The sequence below is a fragment of the Apteryx mantelli genome, chromosome 4 (assembly GCF_036417845.1).
Source record: "Apteryx mantelli isolate bAptMan1 chromosome 4, bAptMan1.hap1, whole genome shotgun sequence".
NCBI lineage: Eukaryota > Metazoa > Chordata > Aves > Apterygiformes > Apterygidae > Apteryx > Apteryx mantelli.
Window position 1 is genome coordinate 36,510,145 of NC_089981.1, and position 22,204 is coordinate 36,532,348.

At 40.9% G+C, this 22,204-nt stretch overlaps 1 protein-coding gene across 1 annotated transcript in view; it reads right to left on the reverse strand.

Annotated features, from left to right (window-relative positions):
• Positions 1–16,425, reverse strand: part of SLC17A6 (solute carrier family 17 member 6) — a 31,794-nt gene extending 15,369 nt beyond the window's left edge. Inside the window, exons 1-3 of the mRNA XM_013959297.2 lie at positions 16,340–16,425; positions 13,198–13,450; positions 11,923–12,041 (exon numbers count right to left, since the gene is read on the reverse strand). Coding sequence (XP_013814751.1) covers positions 11,923–12,041; positions 13,198–13,450; positions 16,340–16,425 — 458 coding nt within the window. The remainder of the gene's footprint in view (positions 1–11,922; positions 12,042–13,197; positions 13,451–16,339) is intronic.
• Between the last annotated feature and the right edge of the window lie 5,779 nt (positions 16,426–22,204).

The window sequence follows — 22,204 nt, forward strand, 5'->3', positions numbered from 1 at the left end:
CTTCAAAAAGCCACCAATCATCATTTCACTTAAAAGACCTATCTATTGAATAGGCAAGTTTGATTATTTTAATTTCCTGGGGAATCATGAGGAAGAAACACAGCATTTCACACTACTACAATAAATTAAATCAAAATATTATAGGGAGTTTTACTCTGACTGTGAACCTGTGGGAAATATAACCTACATTCATTTCTGGCCTGTACAATTACTGTACTTGATGATTTTGCAGTAATACTAATCATATTATAAAGGACTTTATTTTCCTTGAGTAAAGTATTTGTACTGAACATTTTATTTAAAATATTGCCTTCTGTCTTTTAATGAAATGTCTAAACTTTTTTTAACCATTCAATTAGTTGTTTTTGCCACCCTGTGAATACTTGTTTGCACAGGCATTCACAGGTCAATGCCTTTCTTCAGTTGTCCTTGTGGACAAGTTAGTATGAATGTGGGAAGCGAAAATACTTAATGACTCTTCACTGATATGAATGTTTTCACTTTTTTTTTTTCTCACAGTCCTACCTCAGCTAAGCTGATGGTAACTGAGCACAATTCTTGTGTATAGGAAGCGCTGCATACAAACTGAACCAGCAATCCAATATTAGGCTGTAAACAAAGATAAAATATTTTTTCTAGCCTTAGACAGAAATTCCTACATTAAGTAAGGGTGGAAACCAAATAGGAGTGAAAACATGAGTTTCCCCAAACTAGTCTAAAGATAAGATGAAGATGCTGTCCTGAAAAAATAGAAATATGTTTGGATTCAAGTTGGTGAGCTGATTAGGCTGACATCCATTATTGCCATTCCTCTTCCTTACAGAAGATGCATGAAATACATTAAAGAACAAATATGTATTTTATAAAACATATATAAAAATAAACTAGGTCTAATCACCCTTAGGTTTTCCTGAAACTATGTTTGGGAGAATCCCAGAGCAGAAGCTGGGCTGCTGAGCATGTTTCACTGAGAGTGACTCCTTAGACTATCCTGTCAGCTCAAGATTACTACAATTTGTTATCTTTTATTCAGACTGTACCTACTATCATTCATCTTTGACACAGCTCCTCCTGCAAACGGCCAAGAACACACAACAGAACTGATTATGCTTTTTTTTTTACGCAACCCAAAGAATCTCCTACCTGAGAGGAACTGCAAGACTGAATGCTGGATTCAATGCTTAATTTTTCAAGTAAAAGACTATGTCTAAGGAGAAGCCAGGACAAGAGTTATCTGGAATGTCTATAGTCATGCAGACTTTTTCCAAAATCCTTCTTGTCATAGCAGTGCCAATTTGTGATCATCCTTTGTAAATTCGGTTTCTCTGTGAACTGTGGAGTGACTGAAAATATAGAAATTCCAGTTTTGTAGCTGCCAGTTAACATTTCCTTTCTCACTAAGTGTATGTCTACCCATATAAGGTAAGATGAGGCTCTTCGAAGACTTTAATACAGAACATGAACTTTTTGAGGACCTGAGGTTTGATCTGCCAGCTTTTAAGACAGACAAATCCCAAAATATTCCAAAACTTTTAGTAGAAAAGATCTTGATGTTACTTGAATAGTCTGGATGAAGCACCAAGTGAAATCCCATGCAGAAGTAAAGCTAATGTGTAATAGTAACACAAAGTCCCTTCAGCCTTTTGCTGCTCTGACCCCCACCAATGCCACTGGCTCATACAGATCAAACCAAGACCCTAAATAGCTCTCAAGTCATGCCTTGCATTGACTGTTCACAGACCCATTTTTGATATGTCAGTGTATGGTTTATGAAGTACTTTGGCACTGCTGGATGACAGCATCATGGCAATCCATGCTGAATGGAAAAGATTCCTGGGTCATTACCAGCAACTCTCCTGCTCTTAACAGCAACTACATTACCTAATCCTTTCATAATCAGATCAGGTTACATCTCAGAAGTAGTTAGCATTTGTCCTATTTATTTTGGAGGCCCTTCCAGCTTGTTACTTCCAACAGCCAGTAGATACCTTGTACCCATGCTGTCATTTTTCACAGTTTTAATCTCTGCAATTTACCCATAATAGCAATCCTATTCTGCCCCTTTTGCTTCACTAAGCAAGCTAGGCCTTCTTCATCTCATCTCCCCTCTTCTCCATTCATTTGATCACCCTCCTAGCCCCCTCTGCCTCTCCAGTTTGAATTCAGCTGGGGAATCTTTCAAACCTGTGGTTTCATTTTACAACTCATTATTACCACATATGCCTAGATAAAGCTCTGACTCATTCTTTCTAGCTCATTAGCTTTGGGATGGCTTGCTCTTTAAATATGTAATCTGCTAGATCATGTTTCAAACCAAGAGCATCTCGTTCAAATTACCTTACTGAGTTGCAGATCTTAGACTATGATTCATAACTGTTGACTTAGAGGCATATAATACAGTTAGAAATAAATCAGTGGTGTTTTTAACTTTAAAATATTCTGTGGAGCTGGTTTGGAGGATAATTGCTGGACTCAAAGGCTATACCTGTACGGCTCTATGGAGTGTTTTCTGACATAAAGCCCAGGTGTTACAGATGACTGTATCTAGACTGCTCAGATTAAACATAGATTCCTTCAGAGCACACTGGTTCTGTCATCAGTGTTGTGCAACCAGCATAAAGGGCATTTCTGTAGCATGAAATCAAGTGTGCATATTGTATTGGAGTGAGGTATCAAAACACATAGGGCTGATGAAGGAGACAAAGCCTAGTAAAATAATGCTACATAACTATGTAGCTGAGAACATAACCCTAGTACCATCTTGCCTGATGCCAGGAACTTAGGTGGGGGGGGGCGGTTCAGAGGGGACTAGTTTTTTCCCTCCAAAAAGGACCCTGGTTATGAGGTATCATTTATGCAGTATGGAGGATGAGGACCTGGCAGAGAGTTGGGAGCAAAGTCATTTGGCAGTGTAGACATACCTGGATGATATAATCTAGATAAATAATATGTTTCTTTGTAGGCTTGGTCTGAAAGCAAGTCTGGTGTCATTTTGTGTAGAATGTAGCAAATTTTCTATGGATACTGATTTTAGAGGATTTAGGTCAGTGGAAGATGGAATGCAAAAATAAGTCCTGATTTAAGACCTAATCCTGGTCCTGTTAGTTATATTTGAACAAGCGGGTCGTGTTCTCAGTTTGGTATATCTAGTCCTGAAAAAACTCCATGAGAGTGAATGTAGCTGTCTGTATTTAGTACCCTGAGGATCACAGTCATCCTATATCCAAATAGTCCCAAAAGTCTACCTTTTGTGGTCTTGTACTACTCTGCTGGTACTGATACAGGGGCTTCTCAGTAAGAGAAAATTGTGTTTTAGCCTGTAACATTATTGCATGAGGTCCATTTGGAAGCAATAAATTTAATATCATTAATGATGGTTTTCTTGCTTCCAATTTATGTAAATGTAAACAAATGTTCTTACTGGCTTCTGAAAGGATTATTTTGCCTCAGTAATATACTGTGATGATCGTTTGCATTTTTCCAGCTGTTTCCCCATGCATCAATGGTTACCTCCTTGATTATGAACTGTGTATAGCCATTCATTTGGACTATTTACATGACCTATATTCATGTTTATTAAGTATTTACCTATCATGTCACTTGTTCATCCCCTTTCTAACCTAAATAATTCTGATAATATTTATCTTACTATAGTTGTCTTTCTGCTTTGTAATTATCCTGATAATTCTTCTTGGGACCTTTTCTATTTCTCTTTGCTTATTCAAATGCAAGTGAACCCAGTGTGGGGAGATACTACTTAGCTATTTTGTGACATTGTTTCATTATTCTTACTGTTCTCTAGTATAGGCTAATTTCCCACTGATCCTATTGACCACTCTACAGTAGACGTTTTCATCTGAAATGGCCACCCTGACAGTTTATAGCTTCCTAACTGATAGACATGATGTAGTGTTTTTCTGAATCAGGCCTTTAAATTGCATAAAATGGCATAGGACTAACAAAGCTGGGATTATGCTGTGAATATTAGAGTGGCTGATGAACTCAGCTGCCCAGCAAAACAGCTAGAATCAGCTACCTTTGACATTAGAGAGGAACAATTATTCCCAGGTGCCAGTCATAGGTTGAAGGTACTTCCTGAGAGTGAATCACTTAAAACTGATCATTTTTAATAATAATCTGTGGCCAGAAGCCATACCATAGCATCTTTGTTTGTCTTTTTAAAAATGTGATAAAACAGGTTATTTTCATTCATGTGTGTACAAGGGAGGAGGCAACATGTCTGTCTGCCCTTCAAACTAAATCCTATTATAAGCCCTTCATGAAGCATTAATATGTAAAAGCTGACCTCCCGCCATCTAATCTAGTATAATAAGGGCTTGGATACCTTATTAATTTTTGTCACACATCTGAGGCCCCCTTTTATCAACCCAAAGTCCCATCCAAATCCCTTGTTGCATCATTAAATTGTGAAAACAGCTTCATCATTCATGACAGAGAAATGGAAGGACCCTAAGCCATATGGCAGAGGGAGCAGCAGTACCAGCCACTCATAGAGGTTTCCCCAGTCCCCTTCTTGCAGCAACGGGTACTTAAAAGACCCGTGCAGTGCCGCAGGGGGACAAAATCCTCTTGTTTTTTTTGTGCAATATTGGCTTCTGTGCCTGGAAACAGAGGAGCCCACCACCAGTGCCTGGGATCATAGCCCAGTGTCAGCTGCAGGATCTTGAACTGAACGTGAAAGGTGGAGTTGGCAAGCACAACTACAGAGCTCTGTCTTACAGTGCAAGGTCAATTTATGTCTTCCTAAGTGCAGAAGTTAGCCCTTGTCTAGCCATCCCAAAATACCCTGGTTAGGCTGTGAATTATGAACTGTTTGTTAAACAGGAAAACACATATTATGCCTATATATTAAAGAAGAGTGAATAATTTATCTTTTAAAAAGGGGGAAATGTAAAGATGTAAAGTTCTAGGAGGACTTTGTATTTGTATTTCTAAACCAATACCTTGGCTTACATTTTTATTCTTGTTGTCATTAAAATTGACTGATTTAGGGAGATGGACATTACCATTTCTCTGACACACTAACGACAGAGTTGCTGTTAAAATCTTTTGGAATCTGAGAAGAAATGCACTGACATATATTTGTCTGAAATATCATTCCATTTATCTATGGAAATAATCCTAATGGATTACTTGCTGGGAACAAGGATTTGGCCCTTAATAACAAGATCAATGGCATTTTAACAGCAGAGAAGAATCTGAAATGAAAGGTTGATTTATATGTTTTCATTCAGGTTAGAATGAGACAACGATGCAGAGTTCAACACAGATGAGAGATAATTGAGTTGTTCAGAAATTCAGTTTAGTTCTGTAGCCATGACTATTAATGTGAGCAGTGCCAGGATTTGCTGTTTGACAGATAATGAGAAATGTATGTCATTATTATAGAATTAAATAGGTTACTTTAATTTAGAAAATGTAATTCTCTTCTGTCTTTGTGTAGGAGAGTTCTAATGTTTGAGTACAAATAAATAAGCTTAAATATTCAGTCTTTTGTTTTACCAGAGTCTGTGATTTTTATAGATCTGTTTTTGAAACTGTACTTGCACAAGTAACTACTGATAATTTCTTGTATCTATTGGATTTGTATATATCCACAAAATGTTATGTATTTAACTTGGCATTTACTTGTTCAAATGTATATGGCCATGTACAATCAAATAACTGCATTTTTATTTTAAATATTTAGCTGAACATTTGGGAATGAATTCTCTAGCTTGTGTAAGCTAACAATGACCCATTAATTGCAGTGAATCTTTCCTGTTTTACACTAAGTGTCTAACCTGTATGCTTAGAAAATCAGTGATGAAATACTGCCCCAGCATTTTGGTTTTGTCTTTTATGGGGCAAGGGTTTCATTACAGATTCTCACTGTTTTTTTAACAGAATTTTTAAAGAGTATATCAGAAGTTAAAATCTAATGATATTTAAATTATCCTGAGATGAGGTTGTAAGAAACAGTACAGTTTCACACCTTTTCATATGCATGTGACAGCACAGCAGGTAGTTGAAACCACACATTATTCACAGATAACTGCAGCTTTGCAGTAGTGTGAATGTGGAACAGGAAACACTAATTTAGATAAAATCATTATTTTTCTAGGTTAACGATAAAACAAGTGAATATATTTTAAGGCCAAAGAAAAAATTAGTTCATCTAGCCTGACCTCCTCTATGGCATTGACCCTTACATTTCACTTGATTACCCCTTACTGAAGGCATGTTTTTGTAATAGCTAAAATAAAACTTTCAGAATAGGAATCTAACATCCAAAGTGAAGAATCTAGCATATTCTTTCCCTGGTTGGGCCAGTGGTGGCTAGTACTCATTGTTAATATTTATGCTTTTTTCATTTATCTGGCTTTAGCTTACTGGTTCTTCTTATGACTTTCTATAGGATTAAAAAAGCACATTTATACCCAGTGATTTTTCCCAGTGGAGATACATGCATACTTTATAATCGTTATCTCCCAGTATTCTTTCTGATACACTGAACACATGGTTCTTGCTATTTCTTTTTCTATATGACATTTTTTCTGTATTTTAAGTAATTCCACAGTTAGTTTTAATAGCACTAAATACAGAAAAAAACAAATATCTCAGGATTACATCAACTTCTTTAGCAGGGCACCACATTGGAAGCTCGTGATGAGTTACTGGTACAGAATGGCTTAGGATCCCTTTCAGAGTCACTGCTTTCCAGGATGATTTCCCATTCAGAAGTGGTGGCCTTATACCCTGACATTACTTTGCATTTGACTATAGTGTATATGGTTTTGAACAAAAAACAATTTACCAGTGGTCTTCAATATATTATCTTTGTCCTCTTTGTACCCACAAGTTTATTGGCATTTACATGTACTTATGAAATGGCTGATAAAATGTGAAGATTACACTAGATCTTGTTAAAGGACTATTCAGCACTGTCATGACAGTATATAAATCTTTGAAGGGTTCATAAACACTAGTTAATTAATCTTCATAGCATACCAGTGTGATAAATATCATTAGTCCAGTTACAGACACTCACTTGTTTGTGCAAAACACAAAAAGAAGGGGTTTCATCACACCTACGTGATGACTTGAGCTAGTAGCCCAAGTACTCTGGAGTCCCTATATAGTCAATGGGCAGAGATGAGCACCTTCTGGGAATGATATAATACACTTGAGGTTTGAAGTGCTTCCTAAAACAGTTGCTTACTTAAAATGTATAAATCCTCCTGGAGGAGCTCAAAGTCAAGAAAAAATTTAGCAATTTCCAGATAATATACTGACATTTTTTTCAAAGCATCAGAACACCAAAATCTGTTGATAATATAGTTGCTAAGGTACTGCAAAAGAGTATAATTATTAAATGGTCGTTTCTAAACTTCATATCAGAATATTGTATTCCTTGCATTGTTTTAAAGCATTTAAACATCTTGGCCATCACATTCCATTTAATCCAATTTTGAAAGATAGAGCTGAAGAACCACCAAACCACAAATTTCTTTTTTTTTCTTTTAATAAGGTTTCAATCACTTTAAATGATTATTGCTTTTTTAAATGTGTCAAGCTGAGATGAAGTCTGATTAGCCCCAGCCAAAGTTCCTTTTGTGGCCTAAGTAGAAATTAAGACTAACAGGTTAGAAGACTGTCAGCATATTATAGACTGCAGTCTGTTCACACGTCATGGTAATCTTATAATGTTAGCCACTCTGGTAGGAGCCACTGTAATGCTGACATTGAAACCTGTACTTTAAAAGCATTCAAATGAGATTTTCCATGCTTTTAAATGGCATTTGTTGCCATTGGGAATTATGATTCATCTGATTAAATAGTGTGAATACATGATAGTAGTGTATTACACTTGAATTTTCATGTTTCCTTGTAATTTTCAAGGAAAAAATGCTTTTGAACAATGTGAATGCAACTCAGTTCCTTCCTTCTACAAACCCAAGTCACACTAGTGAAAATCCACTGTGACATTAGTAAAAAGTTGTAACTAGTTAGTTGTAACTAACTTTTAGTTGTAACTAAAAAATATTTATAATATTTTTGGATCTCTGTAATCTGCTTGTCTATTCATCCCCCTACAGTCTCAAAAGCTCTAAATCATAGTTGATTTTCTCTTGTTAAAGAAATTTATGTAAAAATCTCTACAGGCGCCATCCACTACTCCCAGTGTACTGCAGCCTAGGGAGAAGGGCACTGTTTTCAATATAAGGCTCTACATAAGTTCAAATATGGGAAGTGAGTAACCTAGACTAGTTGCAGACTTGGAGGCCCCTGAGGCAGGATGCCTTCTGCAGAGCGTGTCTCAGTACTCTCTGCTATCATCATCTAATGCTTAATCGACAGCAAGGTTAATTGTTCATTGTTCATTGAGAACTTAGCTCTGAGGAAAGGTGTAGCTGTAATAAACTCTACTCATGGGACTCCACGTTGTGCTTCTGTCGTTCCTCTGGTCTGCTGTAGTTGGTTGCGTAATGGTTTTGTACCAACATCTTCCAGAGGCATATCCTCCTCTGGGAGAAAAGGTCTCTAGCCTTGTAGCAAAAGGGAATCCTCTTCTATTTTCACACACTGCCCAAGGGACACAAGTTTAAAGCTTCACTGATTGCAAATGAGTTGGCACCTGAGGCCCAACCCTAGTCTTTTGAAAGATTAAGTTGTCTTGCAATGTATTGAATGTTCCCTATTCCTATGGAAGTCAACAGAATTTGAAAGTGTTCAGGAGTGCTGGCCTTTGTAATGTGCTATAACCCAATTTCTACTGATCCCTTAGATGTAAATGTTCTGAATGTACTCTGGAATTTTCAAACACAATTTTGTTTGATCTTAATGTTACTATGAAAGTGTAAATATATCTCTTTTAACTAAAGCATTTTTCTCAGTGTTGGGCTGAAAAGACTCTAACAAGGAAAATGCTCAGTGATGCAATCTGAGATAAATTGAGATCCAAGCTATCAAGTGCAAACTCTTGAAAAACTCGATTTACCGTTCATCATATGTCAATAAATCTCATCCTTCAGAAGCAATGGGGAGCTATATGCATGATAAGAGCTGTGGGTCAAGGCAGCACAGAATCACTATGCTGCAGCAGCCTTGGGTTTTACAATTAGGAAAGCATGTTAGTGAAAAGCTCCCCATTGACTGGCTCAATTGAAAAAAAAAAATAGCAGAGTTCAGAGCTCAGTGTGGCTAATTCTTGACTGGCAGTAAGCATTTTAAAACAGGGACAAAATTAAAATAAAGAGTCTCAGCCCAGCTTGAAATTAATGCATTGTGTGTAGAAAGGTTTTCTTGATACTATAGGAGGGTCGTTTCTTCCATGTGTTGTGCCTTAGTGACACTTTCAAATTACGTCCCAATCTCTGTAATTGGCTGCTAGACTGAATCTTAATATCAAGCAAACTCAGCAACTGCCTGTAAATAACAAATTAAGCTCACAAAACACCCGCTAACCTTCCTTCCTCATTGCTTTCCTTGACACTCTTGGCAGTGGGACTTAGTTTTTCATTCATGCTATCCTTTCCAGGTAATCTTTATCTCCTTCTCTTCCAGGGAATGAATCGTTTTCCATCTTGAAAATCTCCCTTTTTTCTTAAACTCAAGACTGAGTTTCTAATAGATTGTCCTGAATCCTGCTATGCTATTCTGGAGTCTGTTATTTTGCATGTAGAGCACACCTGAAGTTAGTTTTTCTGTATAAATTCAGACTTGCTCTGAATGCAGAGAAAACCAATGATGCCACAAAGGTATACAGAGAGATTTGGCCGGGGGGGGGGGGGGGGGGAAGGTTACCTGGCTGTCATCCACCACAATGTGAAGGGACCAGCTGTGGCTGTAACATCTGACACGTAGACCAACACTGACTTTTATAGTAGCTGACATCAATGTTACTGTAGGCCTTGAGGCCAAAGTATTTACTCCTCTGACTTTTTCCTCATGCAGAGTTTCTTGGAAATTGTGTGGACATTGAGGCTTGCATCACCCGGTTTTGGGTGCTGCTTTACCCTACAGATCTTCCTGTGCATTTCAGTTGAACATGTGGGTCCCAAAATCTGTAGCATTCAGGAACTAGGTTTTTGGCTTTTCTCAATGCCCTGTTATTCTGACCACTACACCTAACTCTCTGTTCTGTGCCATTTTTATCTGTCTACTAAATATAAGTCAAGACAACTATCCATATTTTACTATGTATGATTACTGGCATATATGTCATAGCTAGTTCCTTAATTAAATCTGTGATTTAAACGGTCATTTGCCTTGTGTTGGAGTTGTCTCAGAGGCTTCCACAACAGCAACAACTAACCACTGATCTGTGAAAACTCTTGAGTTAAAATACATCCAGGCTAATAACTAGAACTAGTCTGCATTTACAACATCATGAAGGGGAGGAAAATTTGGTTCACATAATCCAGGCTGTGTGTTTATACTACTGAATTTTCTGGGAATGTCCATGCCATTCTTTTGCAGATCTTTATAGTTACACTACTTTAAATCTGGATTGATTCAAATTACTTTGCTAAAGTTATGCTAGGTAAATGCTGACAATTTTTTAGTTCTCTGGCTCAAATCCTTCAGTCTTTACTCAGGCAAGATTCCTATTAATCCTGAGTGGTTACAGGCCGTGTAAAGATGCAAAAACGCTCAAGAAAGGAAGAAAGGGGAAGGAACCCTTTATCTGCCTCTTCATCATTATTTGAAATATCCTTTTAAGTTTCTGAACCATTATCTTGTAAACTGTCAGACAGTGGATACCCTTGTTTAAGAAATGCTGTATTCTGGTTTTATTTGCAATATGAAGGATGATAGAGTTATACAGAGGATCTGTACCTTTGTAAATACTCATTATTTTTAATGGAAGTCTCTGTCTAAAAAGTATGCTACCCACAGAGAAGGTATTTTTGCCATAGCTCCCCTCTCTCCTCCCCTTCTTTCCCAAACAAATACAAGGAAGCTTGCTCCCCAGGCAAGCAGATAGTATGTCTGTCGGTCCAGGGCTACCTTTGATGTTGCTCACTCCTGAAAAGAGTTAAAGGTATATATTAGCATTTTTAGTATCCATTTGCACTTAGTTCATTACTGTTTTGAAGAGTGGCACTAGGACCTTCGCTACTTCTCCTAACGATGAGCCTATGGCATTAAGGATGGATGTGAAAGCCTCATGTGTCTTCAATGCTCAGTGGATCTAATTAACAGGTAGAATCGCACCCAGGGTGCTTGAAATATTGCCAGACACCATAGAAACGAATCCTTAAGTCCCTGCACCATCTGCACTTTCTTTTCATTGTGTAAATCTCATTGAAACATGTTTTTTTGACCATTATAAATTCATTTCAATGTCAAAGGAAAATTCCTGCTGATGGTTTTCCTTCTCTTAAAAAAACAAAAACAAAAAACATAAATTTGTTTCATCCAGTCTTTGAAAAAATGTCTCAAGCTTTGATGAAATAATGAACCTTTGAATTTGCCTCTGTTTTTAATAACATTGTCACAGCCCGCTAAAATTGCATTTTAAAGGGAAAGGAGACACACATGAAATCCCGCACAAAACCGGACGACAGTTGTGGGTGCTGAGCGCGGCCCGAGAGCCGCTCTCCCAGGTTTCGCGCGGGCGCCTTTCCTTTTCAAAGCGAGCGCGCTGGGCCGGGGGCAGCCGGCCGCGTCGCTGCGCTCGTCCCGCGGACGCGCACGCCGCCCCTAGCCCGGGGCACCGGCCGGGGCCCGGGGGGCCCGCGGGGGGACCCGGCTGCCGCGGGCGCGGCCCGGCGCTCCCCGGCCCGCGCAGGGCCCGCGGGCGCGGAGGGAGGCGCCCGCCCCCCCGCGCTGCGCTGCGCGGCGGGGCGCAAGCCCGCCGAGGCTGCCTCTGGTCTGCAGGCGCACGCGAAGCGAGGGGCGTGGGGCCGCCGTTACCTGTTAGCTGCCAGTCGGGACGAGATATAGCCGCCGGGGATTTGGGTGATTATGTATCCCCAGAAAAAAGAGCCGTGGATCATGCCGACTGTTTCAGGGTCCCAGTTGAACTTCGCTTTCTTCCAGTGCAGGGGAGCAGGAGAGATGGAGAGAAAAAGAGGAAGGCTGTAACGGTGCCAGATTAAAGCATTCACGCGCAGTAACTTCATACTGGGCAGTGAAGGGGGAGTTTCTAATGTCGGTGGTGCCACTTGGCAGCCGGTACAGCGCCGGGGGACAGGGAAAAGGACGCAGGGCGCCAGGCTCCCAAATATATTCCCTTTCCTGCCTGCTCACGACAGCAAATACTCCAACTGCCCGCAAAATAAATAAGCAGCAAAACAAACTCGGTAAGAATCGCCGAATGGCGCTGCCCGGGGCTGTGTGGGACCGGGGCGGCCGGGTCCCTCAACAGTGACCGGAGCCCCGGGTGCCCCGGCGCGGCACGGCACGGCACGGCACGGCACGGCACTGCACGGCACGGCACGGCACGGCACGGCACGGCACGGCATGGCAAGGCGCGGCCAGCGCAGCTCCAGGCCCGCAGGAGCCGGCCCGGCTGAGGCTGCTGGGCTTGCAAACGCCTCGCTGGCGCCCGGGGGGTGGAAGTGCTGCCTGCCCGCCGCGCCCGCACCCCCGTGCCTATAGACACCTACCTCTTGCCTCTGCTCCCCAATGTGTTCAGGTATAAGCTCTAGGGGTTTGCATTTGGACTTGCGTATTTAATACTCATCTATATTTAACATTCACCTCTTTCTCACTGGACTACAACCCTCATTTAAAACCCGCATTTTATTAACGCGAATTCTTTCATCCTGGTGTTTTCAGACATTCCTGCACAGCCTCCCCGTCTCCTTTACAGCTCCGCGCATCCATTTGCTGTCGCTTACTCGATGTCCTCCTCCCCCGTTCCCTACCTTTATTTTACGAGATATCTGCGTTTGCCGAAGCACAAACGGCAAAAACGTGCCCACAAATTAGTGCCGCGGAATGGCTTTGGGCCGGGAACCGAAAGGGAAAACCCGGAATAACCGGGAGGGTTTGTTGCTCGTGCAGCAGCGGCGCCCCGGCCGTCGGCGCGGAGCGGAGCGGCGCGGTGGCGGGGAGCATCGGGGCCGCTCCGGGAGCGGCGGGAAGTGAGCCCCGAAAGCTGCAGGGCCCCTGTCGCCTGCTCTAACCTGCTTGACGTGCGGCTGCCCTGAGAGCATAGGGGATTTACGAGGGAAGGGTCCCCACCTCTTTAATAATTTTTCCTCCGCGGTGTATGGTGCTATTATTGACCATGTCCACGATGGCCACTCCCAAGTTACATCGGATGCCAAAGGAAATGCAGAATCCCAGTCCACTCATGATGGCAATGATGTACCTCCGGGGCAGCCCGAAGCAGGTGCAGTCGCACAGCGGGGCTTTCTTCTCGGGCACTTCCACGGGCTTCCCATCCTCCGTCAGCTCGATGGTGTCCCCGGGCTTCTGCCTCTTCTCCAAGACCCTGCCCGACACAAGAAGGGAGAGTCAAGCCCGCCGCAGCCCCGCCGCCCTGGCCGGCTGAAGGCACACTTACTTCGAGTGGCTGAAGGCGTGCGTTCAGCTCTCCCCCGCCCCTTGGGCTGGTTTGGTTTGGGGGTTTACTCCTTGTTTTCCGTTCACCTTCAGCTGTTCCTTAGCAATGACCTGTGGGAGTCACGATTAGTCATCCCCAACTCCCCCCGCCACCCCGCCGCAGAAACCCAGGGAGGAGCTCTAGCTGCGAATTGCTCATCTATAATTAAAGACTTCTGTTTAAATATGTAGGACGCATTAAGAAGACATCATCTGTAACCACTGCAGAGGCGCCATGTTGGGCAGTCCAAGAGGCATAGTTTGAACTGAAACAGGCTTTTGGAGAAGGTTTTATTCTCTCGTTGCTGCATTAGAAATATTAAGGGGAATGATATCGGTGTACATCTTGCTTCTGGTCTGGGAACAAAAGAAATGTTAATAAAAAGGGAGGGGGCGATATTGCTACTTATTTTAGATTTGCAAAATGGCTGTCACAAGCAGTGGAAGAAAATATGATTGTCTTTGAAGAACGGGCATCTCCGGAGAAGTCTATCCAAAGATCACATCTGCTCAGCTACACGCTGTGAGCGTGCGATCGTTTAGCAGCTTTAATCTTCCCAGATCAGCTTTATGCTCGATCTCATTGCCCTCGTTTCCTTATTTTTAGTTGGGAATTCTAGCTCTAGAAATCAACGCGTAGGATTCTGGTGAGAAATGATTATTTGCACCTATTTCGAACCAACAGAAAAATAACGAGAAAAACTGTCCTCCACAAAAGGTGATTCAGAACATTTAATTTGATTTCTTCTCTGGAGGAAAAGCTTCAAAATGCCGTGTCGGCAATAAGAAAGATCAGGTTTATCAAGCACGTGTCCCATGCTGAATCTCATAATCTTCTTTTATTGTCACTGGGATATTTAAAACACAGAAAAACTAACCGCTTTCATCCTACCTCCATCCTCTTGAGGAGCGAGTATGTGACCATTTCCCGACACTTTGCACTCTCCCTACCACTGCCCTAACCTCTGCTTTAGGAGTGCTTTCTCATGTCAGAAACTCTCCTTTGAGGACCATCTCAATTGAGGTTAACTCATCCGGCTAATGGAGCAGTAACAATTAGCAGAATCAGGCTCAGAAGGTTCTCTGTGTTTTGTAGAAAATATAGAGCATTCCTCCAATAGTTACTCGGTTGAAATCCTCCCGATTTTTCTTTGCTGGGAGAATTAGTTCCATTCGTAAAGACGGCAGCATTTCTTAGTGTTTTAAAGTTGTGAATAAAATACAACACTGTGTTTTTATGTTCAAAATTCGTTCGTGCGAATACAGAATGATGTAGAAGTGTCTTCTCACTGAATGGGCTTGTTGTCCTCAGGAAGACACTAAGGTATAAGGGACATAAAAACTATTTTACTTCTTAGAATCGGAAACAAAATAGTTCAGTTCTGTGCATTGAATAAGATTAGTAAACGGTGCACTTGTTGATCAAGGGAGAGCATAAAAGAGTTTCATTGGAAAATATAAACACTGTTTCTCCATAATTCGCTGTGTGACAATATAAAAAGAAGTGGGCACGATCGTTTTATTTATTTATTTTTTATTGAGTCTTTTAGGATGGAAAAGGATTTTATTTCCTTAATGATATTTTTAAGAGTTATTCTGGATTATCAGATAGTTATTTTTCTTTTTCTGATCATTGAAGATGGCTTAAAGTATGGCCATAAAATGTTTTCACTATGGGTTGTTGGCTTTGGTTTTGCTTTTGGCTTATTAAAACTGCACCCTTCCTACTTAAAATGGAAATCTTAGTTTTATCTTTATTACTTCACTGATATCTCCCCTTCCCTTAAAATGGCAGCAGAAGTTGTGACTCATGCTGTGGAACAGCCTTGTGCCCGTGCCCAACACTGCCGCATAGGTAGAGAAAAAAAAGACTTTTACGTGACCTACAGTAGGCAGATAAAACCGCAGTTAGCTTTAATCAATAATTCTAAAAATTTTCGAGATAACTTCTAGCAGAGGAGAAAATCAAAAATATATTGGAATTTCACAGATTATTCTCAAACATCCTGGAGGTCACTAAAGTCACCGGGTTTGATGGAACCCGATATTTCAACTTTTGTGCGTACCTTTTCTGGTAATGTCTGAATTTTTGGTTGTATATCTATCATCTCGAAGATGATAGAAATGTGCATACACAGAGAAACATACTGTTGAGTGATTCTTACGAGTGTAGCAATTGCAGTTATATATTACTTATAAATCAAGTGGATGCTTCTCAATGCAGACGGATAAATAATTAAACATATCACTCTATACGTTTCAGCTTAAGAAGAAAAAAAATCGTTCAGATATCAATTATTTATACATTTCCATGTTTATCTTCCTCTGACGACGAATTACACAAGGGACAAGACTAATCAAAACCAGGAAGGATTATTATTTTTTTAAATGATTGGTAAGGGCAGGGAGAAAGATCCTGTGACTGCATTGCAAAATTAACACAAAACAAAAATACAGGGAGCTGCTCTCCTCTGATTATGATTTCAGGATGGGATCCTGTTTTTGTGGGAAAAAGATGGGGTAATCCTTCGCCACATATTTACTGACACCATCTACGAATCAGATAGATAGCCAAGTTACGAGGGTGCCATATTGAGAAGCTTCAGCATTAGTTTCCAGGATCCAGATTATATCAGCGATATCTAAAGAGCTCCCAGCCGGTCAACGATAAACATACCCAGCGCATAACTATTCGACCTTCTTCAGCAGTTGGGGCTTAAGAAAAGCCTCCAGCTGTTTCTAGTAAGAAGTACAATCCTAAAAGAGATCTCGGTCTTACCTGTAGAGTTGACCAAGCGATTTTCCGGCAAAATTCTTCAGTCCCTCCTTGCCAGGGGTCAAAATCCTTTGTTTTACCGTCTCCATTCCTGCAGGGGTGCTCGCTGGATTCCGCTCTGCTCTGAATAGGGCACTGCTATGAGCAACGATGGTTCATATTGGTTTAATCTCTAACTTTTCCCCCTCATTAAATGTCTATCAGTGCACCTCCGGGTAAAAGGAGAGGGAGAGAAAGCGCGCGCGGGTGTGTGTGTGAGAGTGAGCGAGCGAGCGAGCGAGAGAGACGGAGCGTGAGAGCCGGGGCGGAGGGGGGGGGGGGGAGAGGGCGAGGGAGAGCGCGCGTGTGTGCGGCAGCGAGCCGGCTGTGAGAGCGCCGCAGGCAGCCCCCGGGTTTCCCGGCAGCGCAGAGCTGGGCGGCACGGTCAGAAAGTCTCCTCGGCCGGGCAGGGTTCAGGGGCGGCAGGTGGAGGCAGTGCCGTGGCCCGGCTGGGAGGGCAGGAGGCGCCTTCGCAGGAGAGTTTCAGAGAAACCTCGGTTGCCCTGCGCCGTGAGCTGGAGGGGGAGGGGTGCGAGTAGCCGCGCCGGGCAGACGGATGAAGTTCCCAGGATCCGCTGGCTAAATCCCTCGGGCAGCGAGGAGCCCTGGCATGGCCTCTCTCCGCCCGCCCGCTCGCCCGCAGGTCGCGCCCCAGGGAGGGGGTGGAGGCGAGCGGCGCCCTGAGCGCGCCGCGCCGCCGTCAGCACCGCGGGCAGCGCCGCGCCCGTCAGCACCGCGGACAGCGCCGCGCCCCTGCGCCGCGGAGGGGCGGCCGGGCCGGGCCGGGTCGGGCCGGGAGCGCGGGGCCGCTGCGGTTCCCGCTGCGGCTCCCGCGGCTGCTCCTCGCCGCCGCCTCCGCGGCGCCGCTCGGCCCCGCGGCAGCACCGCGCCGCCCCGCGGGGTCCGCCGCGCGTCGGGGCCGGTGTCGCGGATCCCTGCGTGCTGCCTGTGCGCAGAAGGGACATGGTCTCTGTGCAGTCAGTCGCACTTCTGGGGAAACGGGGCAATAGCTGCAAAGAATACTGCTCTTGCTATAGATAGATAGCATCTATTCTGAAGGTATATTTATCTCTATATCCATATTTTCTTGCACAGACTATTCCATATGATATTAGACATCCATTAGTGACTGCTTACTCTTAAGCCTTTAATATTTTCGTACCTTTTGTGTCCTCTGCTTTAATGCCCTGGAATAGCATGCCTGGAATAGCCAGCATCTAGGGTTGGTTTGTGGTATTTATAGCCCCGGAATGAGCCGGGTACATTCTGTCAACAGGATTATTTCTTCTTTCCGGAATCTCGTAGTAATCTGCTGACCTTAATCACTTTGCAGGGCATTGTAGATGCAAAATGTCGTATTTTTCTAAATCTTTCTAAATGTTATATTTCTCTCAGGCTTCGTGCTAATCTTAAAATTTCTGTGAAGTAGGTTGGTTAATTACAAAAAAAAAAAAAAAAAAGTATAACTTGTGCCCTCAACAAATTTGTCTGAAATCATTAAGGTCCTTCACTTGCTTACTTAATTTGTGACAAAATGTAAAGATCATGTTATTAAAAAAAAAGATTAAAATAACCAATTCCCCGATGAAAACGTGTGATGTCCCTGCAATATCCTGAAAGCAACGGCTCTTTGGAATTATATAAATATTTTTTTCTGATGTTGCCCTCTGGTGGAGGGTTAATGAAGTTTTACAGCAACAAAACACTTTCATGCAAGAAAGGCCAATTATTTTAACACTGAAATTCTCATAATGACTATCTTATCTGTGTAGAATTTCAATATTTTATTTCAAAAATGTAAAAAAAAACATGAAATATTACAGTGGCAAATAAATTAAAACTATGTATAATTGAAACGTTGTTAACTAGCACCATAATACATTGTTGATATCTACATCCTGGTAGGTACTGAATGTGATTTTCAACATAGGGTTCATTATAGAATCTTCATTACCATTGCACTGAAAGGGCTTTTCCCGGTACATACAAGCTTACAGAGTTATATAACCAAATCCTCCCAGTGTTTCATGGCTCCAGCATGCCATTGCAGATGCTCAAAAGAAACCTGTATTAATAGATTTTTTTTCTGAGGGGCAGAAGGAATAGGAAATCATTTAGTAAGGAAGAAATGGGACTGGATTCAGAAAAGCAATCCTAACAGAAAAGTACCTGAGCACTTTTTCTGAGCTGGAAGTTGAGATTGTAAATTCTGTGGGGCAGAGGATCTTAGTATTGTTTATTCACACATTATCTACAACAAGGAGCCCTTTTTTAGAAAGCTCAGCACTGATGTTATTGCTGCTACTACTACTACTAAGTAATAGCAATAAATATTACTGAAATAATAACATTTAATAAGTATATGATGACCAATTTGGAGAAATAAATAGTTTATCATATCACATAAGAATGGATTTAAAGGCCAAATGAGACTTTTTTGGACATAGTCTGTTACTGGAGGAAAATGAGTTAGTCCTTAATTGTATAAAATATGAAAAATGGCAAATATCCCTAGGATAGTAAAATGCTTTAGTGAATAGGTTGCTGCTGTAGCCATTTAAAATAGAAATTTTATATCCATCATGTATAATAGTCAGAATTTCCAGACCACTTCTTGGTCAAACCCAACTGTTTTGGTTTCAATTCAGAAACTAGCATGTGTGGTAAAAAGCTAATGTCATTAGTGTTATAAAATATGTACAGTCTTACCAGCTTTTAAAACAACATTGTATATTAGTTCTTCAGTCTGGTTAGATTAAGTCATTTCTAGAAGAAACAACACATTAATGTGTTATCAATATTATTATTAAAAATTATTGCTATAATGAATGCCTGTCAAGAACAGACTTCTCTCAGAAAAAGGCCTAATTCAGACTCCATTGAAATGAATGGGAGTTCTTTCCACTGGCTTCAATGGCAAATGAAATAGGATGTTATGCAGAAAATTCTAGTTCAGATTATCACTGCAAAATGCTCACAGATGCTCAAAGAAATTCACTCAGAAGTCACCCAGTAAGAAACACAGTTCTGAGAAAGTTCTAAGAATAACTGTGGGATGATGTGGTAGATCCAACAGGATGCTGCAAATCCCTGCAGTTCTTCATGTGGGACAGAAAGCTGATTGTTTAATCCTCAAGTCTTGTAATTGAATTAAATTCTCTTTGCCTGATAAATTTTATTTTTTCTTTGCTTGTCTGGAGTCTAAAGGAGTGAGTCCTTACTTGCCCTTTTGTTTCAGTAAATAGTCTCTTTTTACAAGTTTCTGATTGAGCTGTTTCAACAAAGAAGATGAGTAATTACAAATATTGTTTTTAGCTCAATTTTTCCTATTACTATATATCTAATGTCAAGATTTTCCACAACAACCCTCAGAATAATGTCTAAATATAGTACAACCCATTCATGGTACTATATAATCAATACAGTAATAGACATTTCTGTCTCTAAGATTTGGTCTTGCTGACCTGAACTACACCCTAAGCCGAAATTTTCATCAGTGATGCATTGCAGTAATAGAAAAATAGGTGATTTGTGTAAACTCTATTTTTGATCTTATCTGCTGATATTCCGCAGTATGAATTTGCTTTCTTAAGTGTCATGCATGCAGAGCTTATAAATGAAGATGCATTTTATGATCCATTTTTAAAAATAACCATATATGTATTGATTTAAATTCATATGATCACATATATTCTGTCTAAGAGATTTTGTTTTCCACATCTACTAAAAGGCTACAAAATATGTTTTTTAATGATATAGCTTCATCTTTGGAAATAATTTATGTGCTTAAAATCTTAGTTATGTCATTAAATGCTTGCATGTAATACAGACCCACTTGGGACTGAGAACATCATGAACATGCTTCACAAATTAAGATCTAACTCATGCTCCTATTTAGGTTAGCTGGCCATTAAATCCAATGGAATTTGGTGTCATCTTAAGAACACAGCAATTTGTTATATATTTTGGAACTGTGGAACTGTAAAATCCCAAAGCAATGCCAAAAATAATGATTTAACTTCTCAGGCTGCCAGGAAGGTTGTCTGGAAGAAGCAACAGCTTTCTAAACTCTTTTTCAGTAAACTGTTTACTGAAACAAATAAAATCTTGTTCCAGGACCATGACTGAAGAGGCAAAAAAGGGGGTCAAAGAGATAGATAGTTTTAAACCATTAACTTCCTCATTGTCCTTGAATGTGAGGCGTCACTCTCTGGAACAGCTTCGGTCAGTTTTTTGTTTTATCCTCCAGTGTCATGCCAGGTGATCCACAGCAGCAACTGGTCAACTCTCTTGAGAGATCGCAGAGTCAGGCAATTTAAGCATTTATATATAGTGCCCATGTGTTGACACATTAAAAAGGGGTCTATGCACTTCAACCTGTAAAGGTTCCTGAATCCCAGCCAAAATTATATGAAGTTGAGATGACACTACCTCCTAGATGATTTAGCCTGGGAGACATATTCAGTAGTGGCTAAAATCTGTTTTATAACCAAACAGCCTTGCTCTTTTTTGTGCATGTCACTCCAGACCCAGGTTATGTGCACCATGTGGTCATTGCGTCCTGTTGAGAAGTGTTTTGCACAATTGTGTTGAAAGGAGTACCTGTAATGTGCTGTAATGTTAGAAGTTCACAGAATTTTTTTCTGGTTCCTCATGATCTCTGTCAGGTACATCATGAATGAGATTTTAATTTCCTGAATTGTGGGCTAGATTGGTAATTTATTTAATGTGCTGGTGTAACGGCGAGTGGAATGATCCTGATTGCTTTGTCTGAAAAACACTATAAAAGAAACATGGCAAAAGTTGAGCTTGGGGATCAGAACTTGGACCTGTGTTGCCACAACAGTGCAAATGAGACTCATTGTAAAGGCATTTATTTATCTTTCTCTTTATGTACCTCGGAGAGTATAGGTTTGAGCTGAAATACGCTAAAGAACACATGCTAACTCACAACATCTGGACAGAAAATACACGTTCACATGGACGGTCACTCTCAACCAGCCCATGCTTCATGAAGCACAATTCTGGAACTTTGGGTCAAGATTACAGGGACAGACTGAGAGAAAAATCTGACAGGAAGCTGGTCGCAGGGATGAAAGCAGCTATGATTGAGGATTTTGGCAAGTAGACTTGTGTAGCTCTTCTACTACTTTGCCTATCAGTGGTATGTGACAGCTTAGAAGCTAATTTGGCTACTATCTTTCAGATGCCCATGTTCAGTTGCTAGAAACATTATTACATTGCTTTGCCATTAGCCTAATAAGCACACAGAGTGAAGACGTAATCATAGACAGAAGTGCACCCTAATTCTGCAGGGAGATTTGTAGTTTCAAGCTGAATTGGAGGTACTGCACCCAAAAATCTCTGCACTAACATAGGTGATGAAATAATCTAATGACTTGCTACAAAAAACAATATTTGGAAAGTTGTTATTACTTGTTGAGAAGGTAGCAGTGGTAATTTAAAAGAAGGAAAAGAGCACAAAATATCAGACAACGGCATTTTTTGTTTTTGTTTAAAGGATATTTTATATTTTAAGAAATTAAGTTCCTAACAGTAACTCTAATCTATTAGATTAGGCAACATCTAATTTTCAAATAATCCAAGGTGTGTTTGATTCGTGAGTAGCAAGGGCAGGTTTCATTATCCTGTTAAAGCTGTTGCTTCAGCCCTCTAGTGGTAAAAGCCATTAATGCACTTGAAGTGATGCTAATTTTTATTTTCGAGTAGCATGAGGTATTTCACTTTGAAAACAAAACACTAATTGGTTTTAGGTTAGCATATATGACTACTTCATGGCTGGAAATTTTCCCATTATATTACATCAAG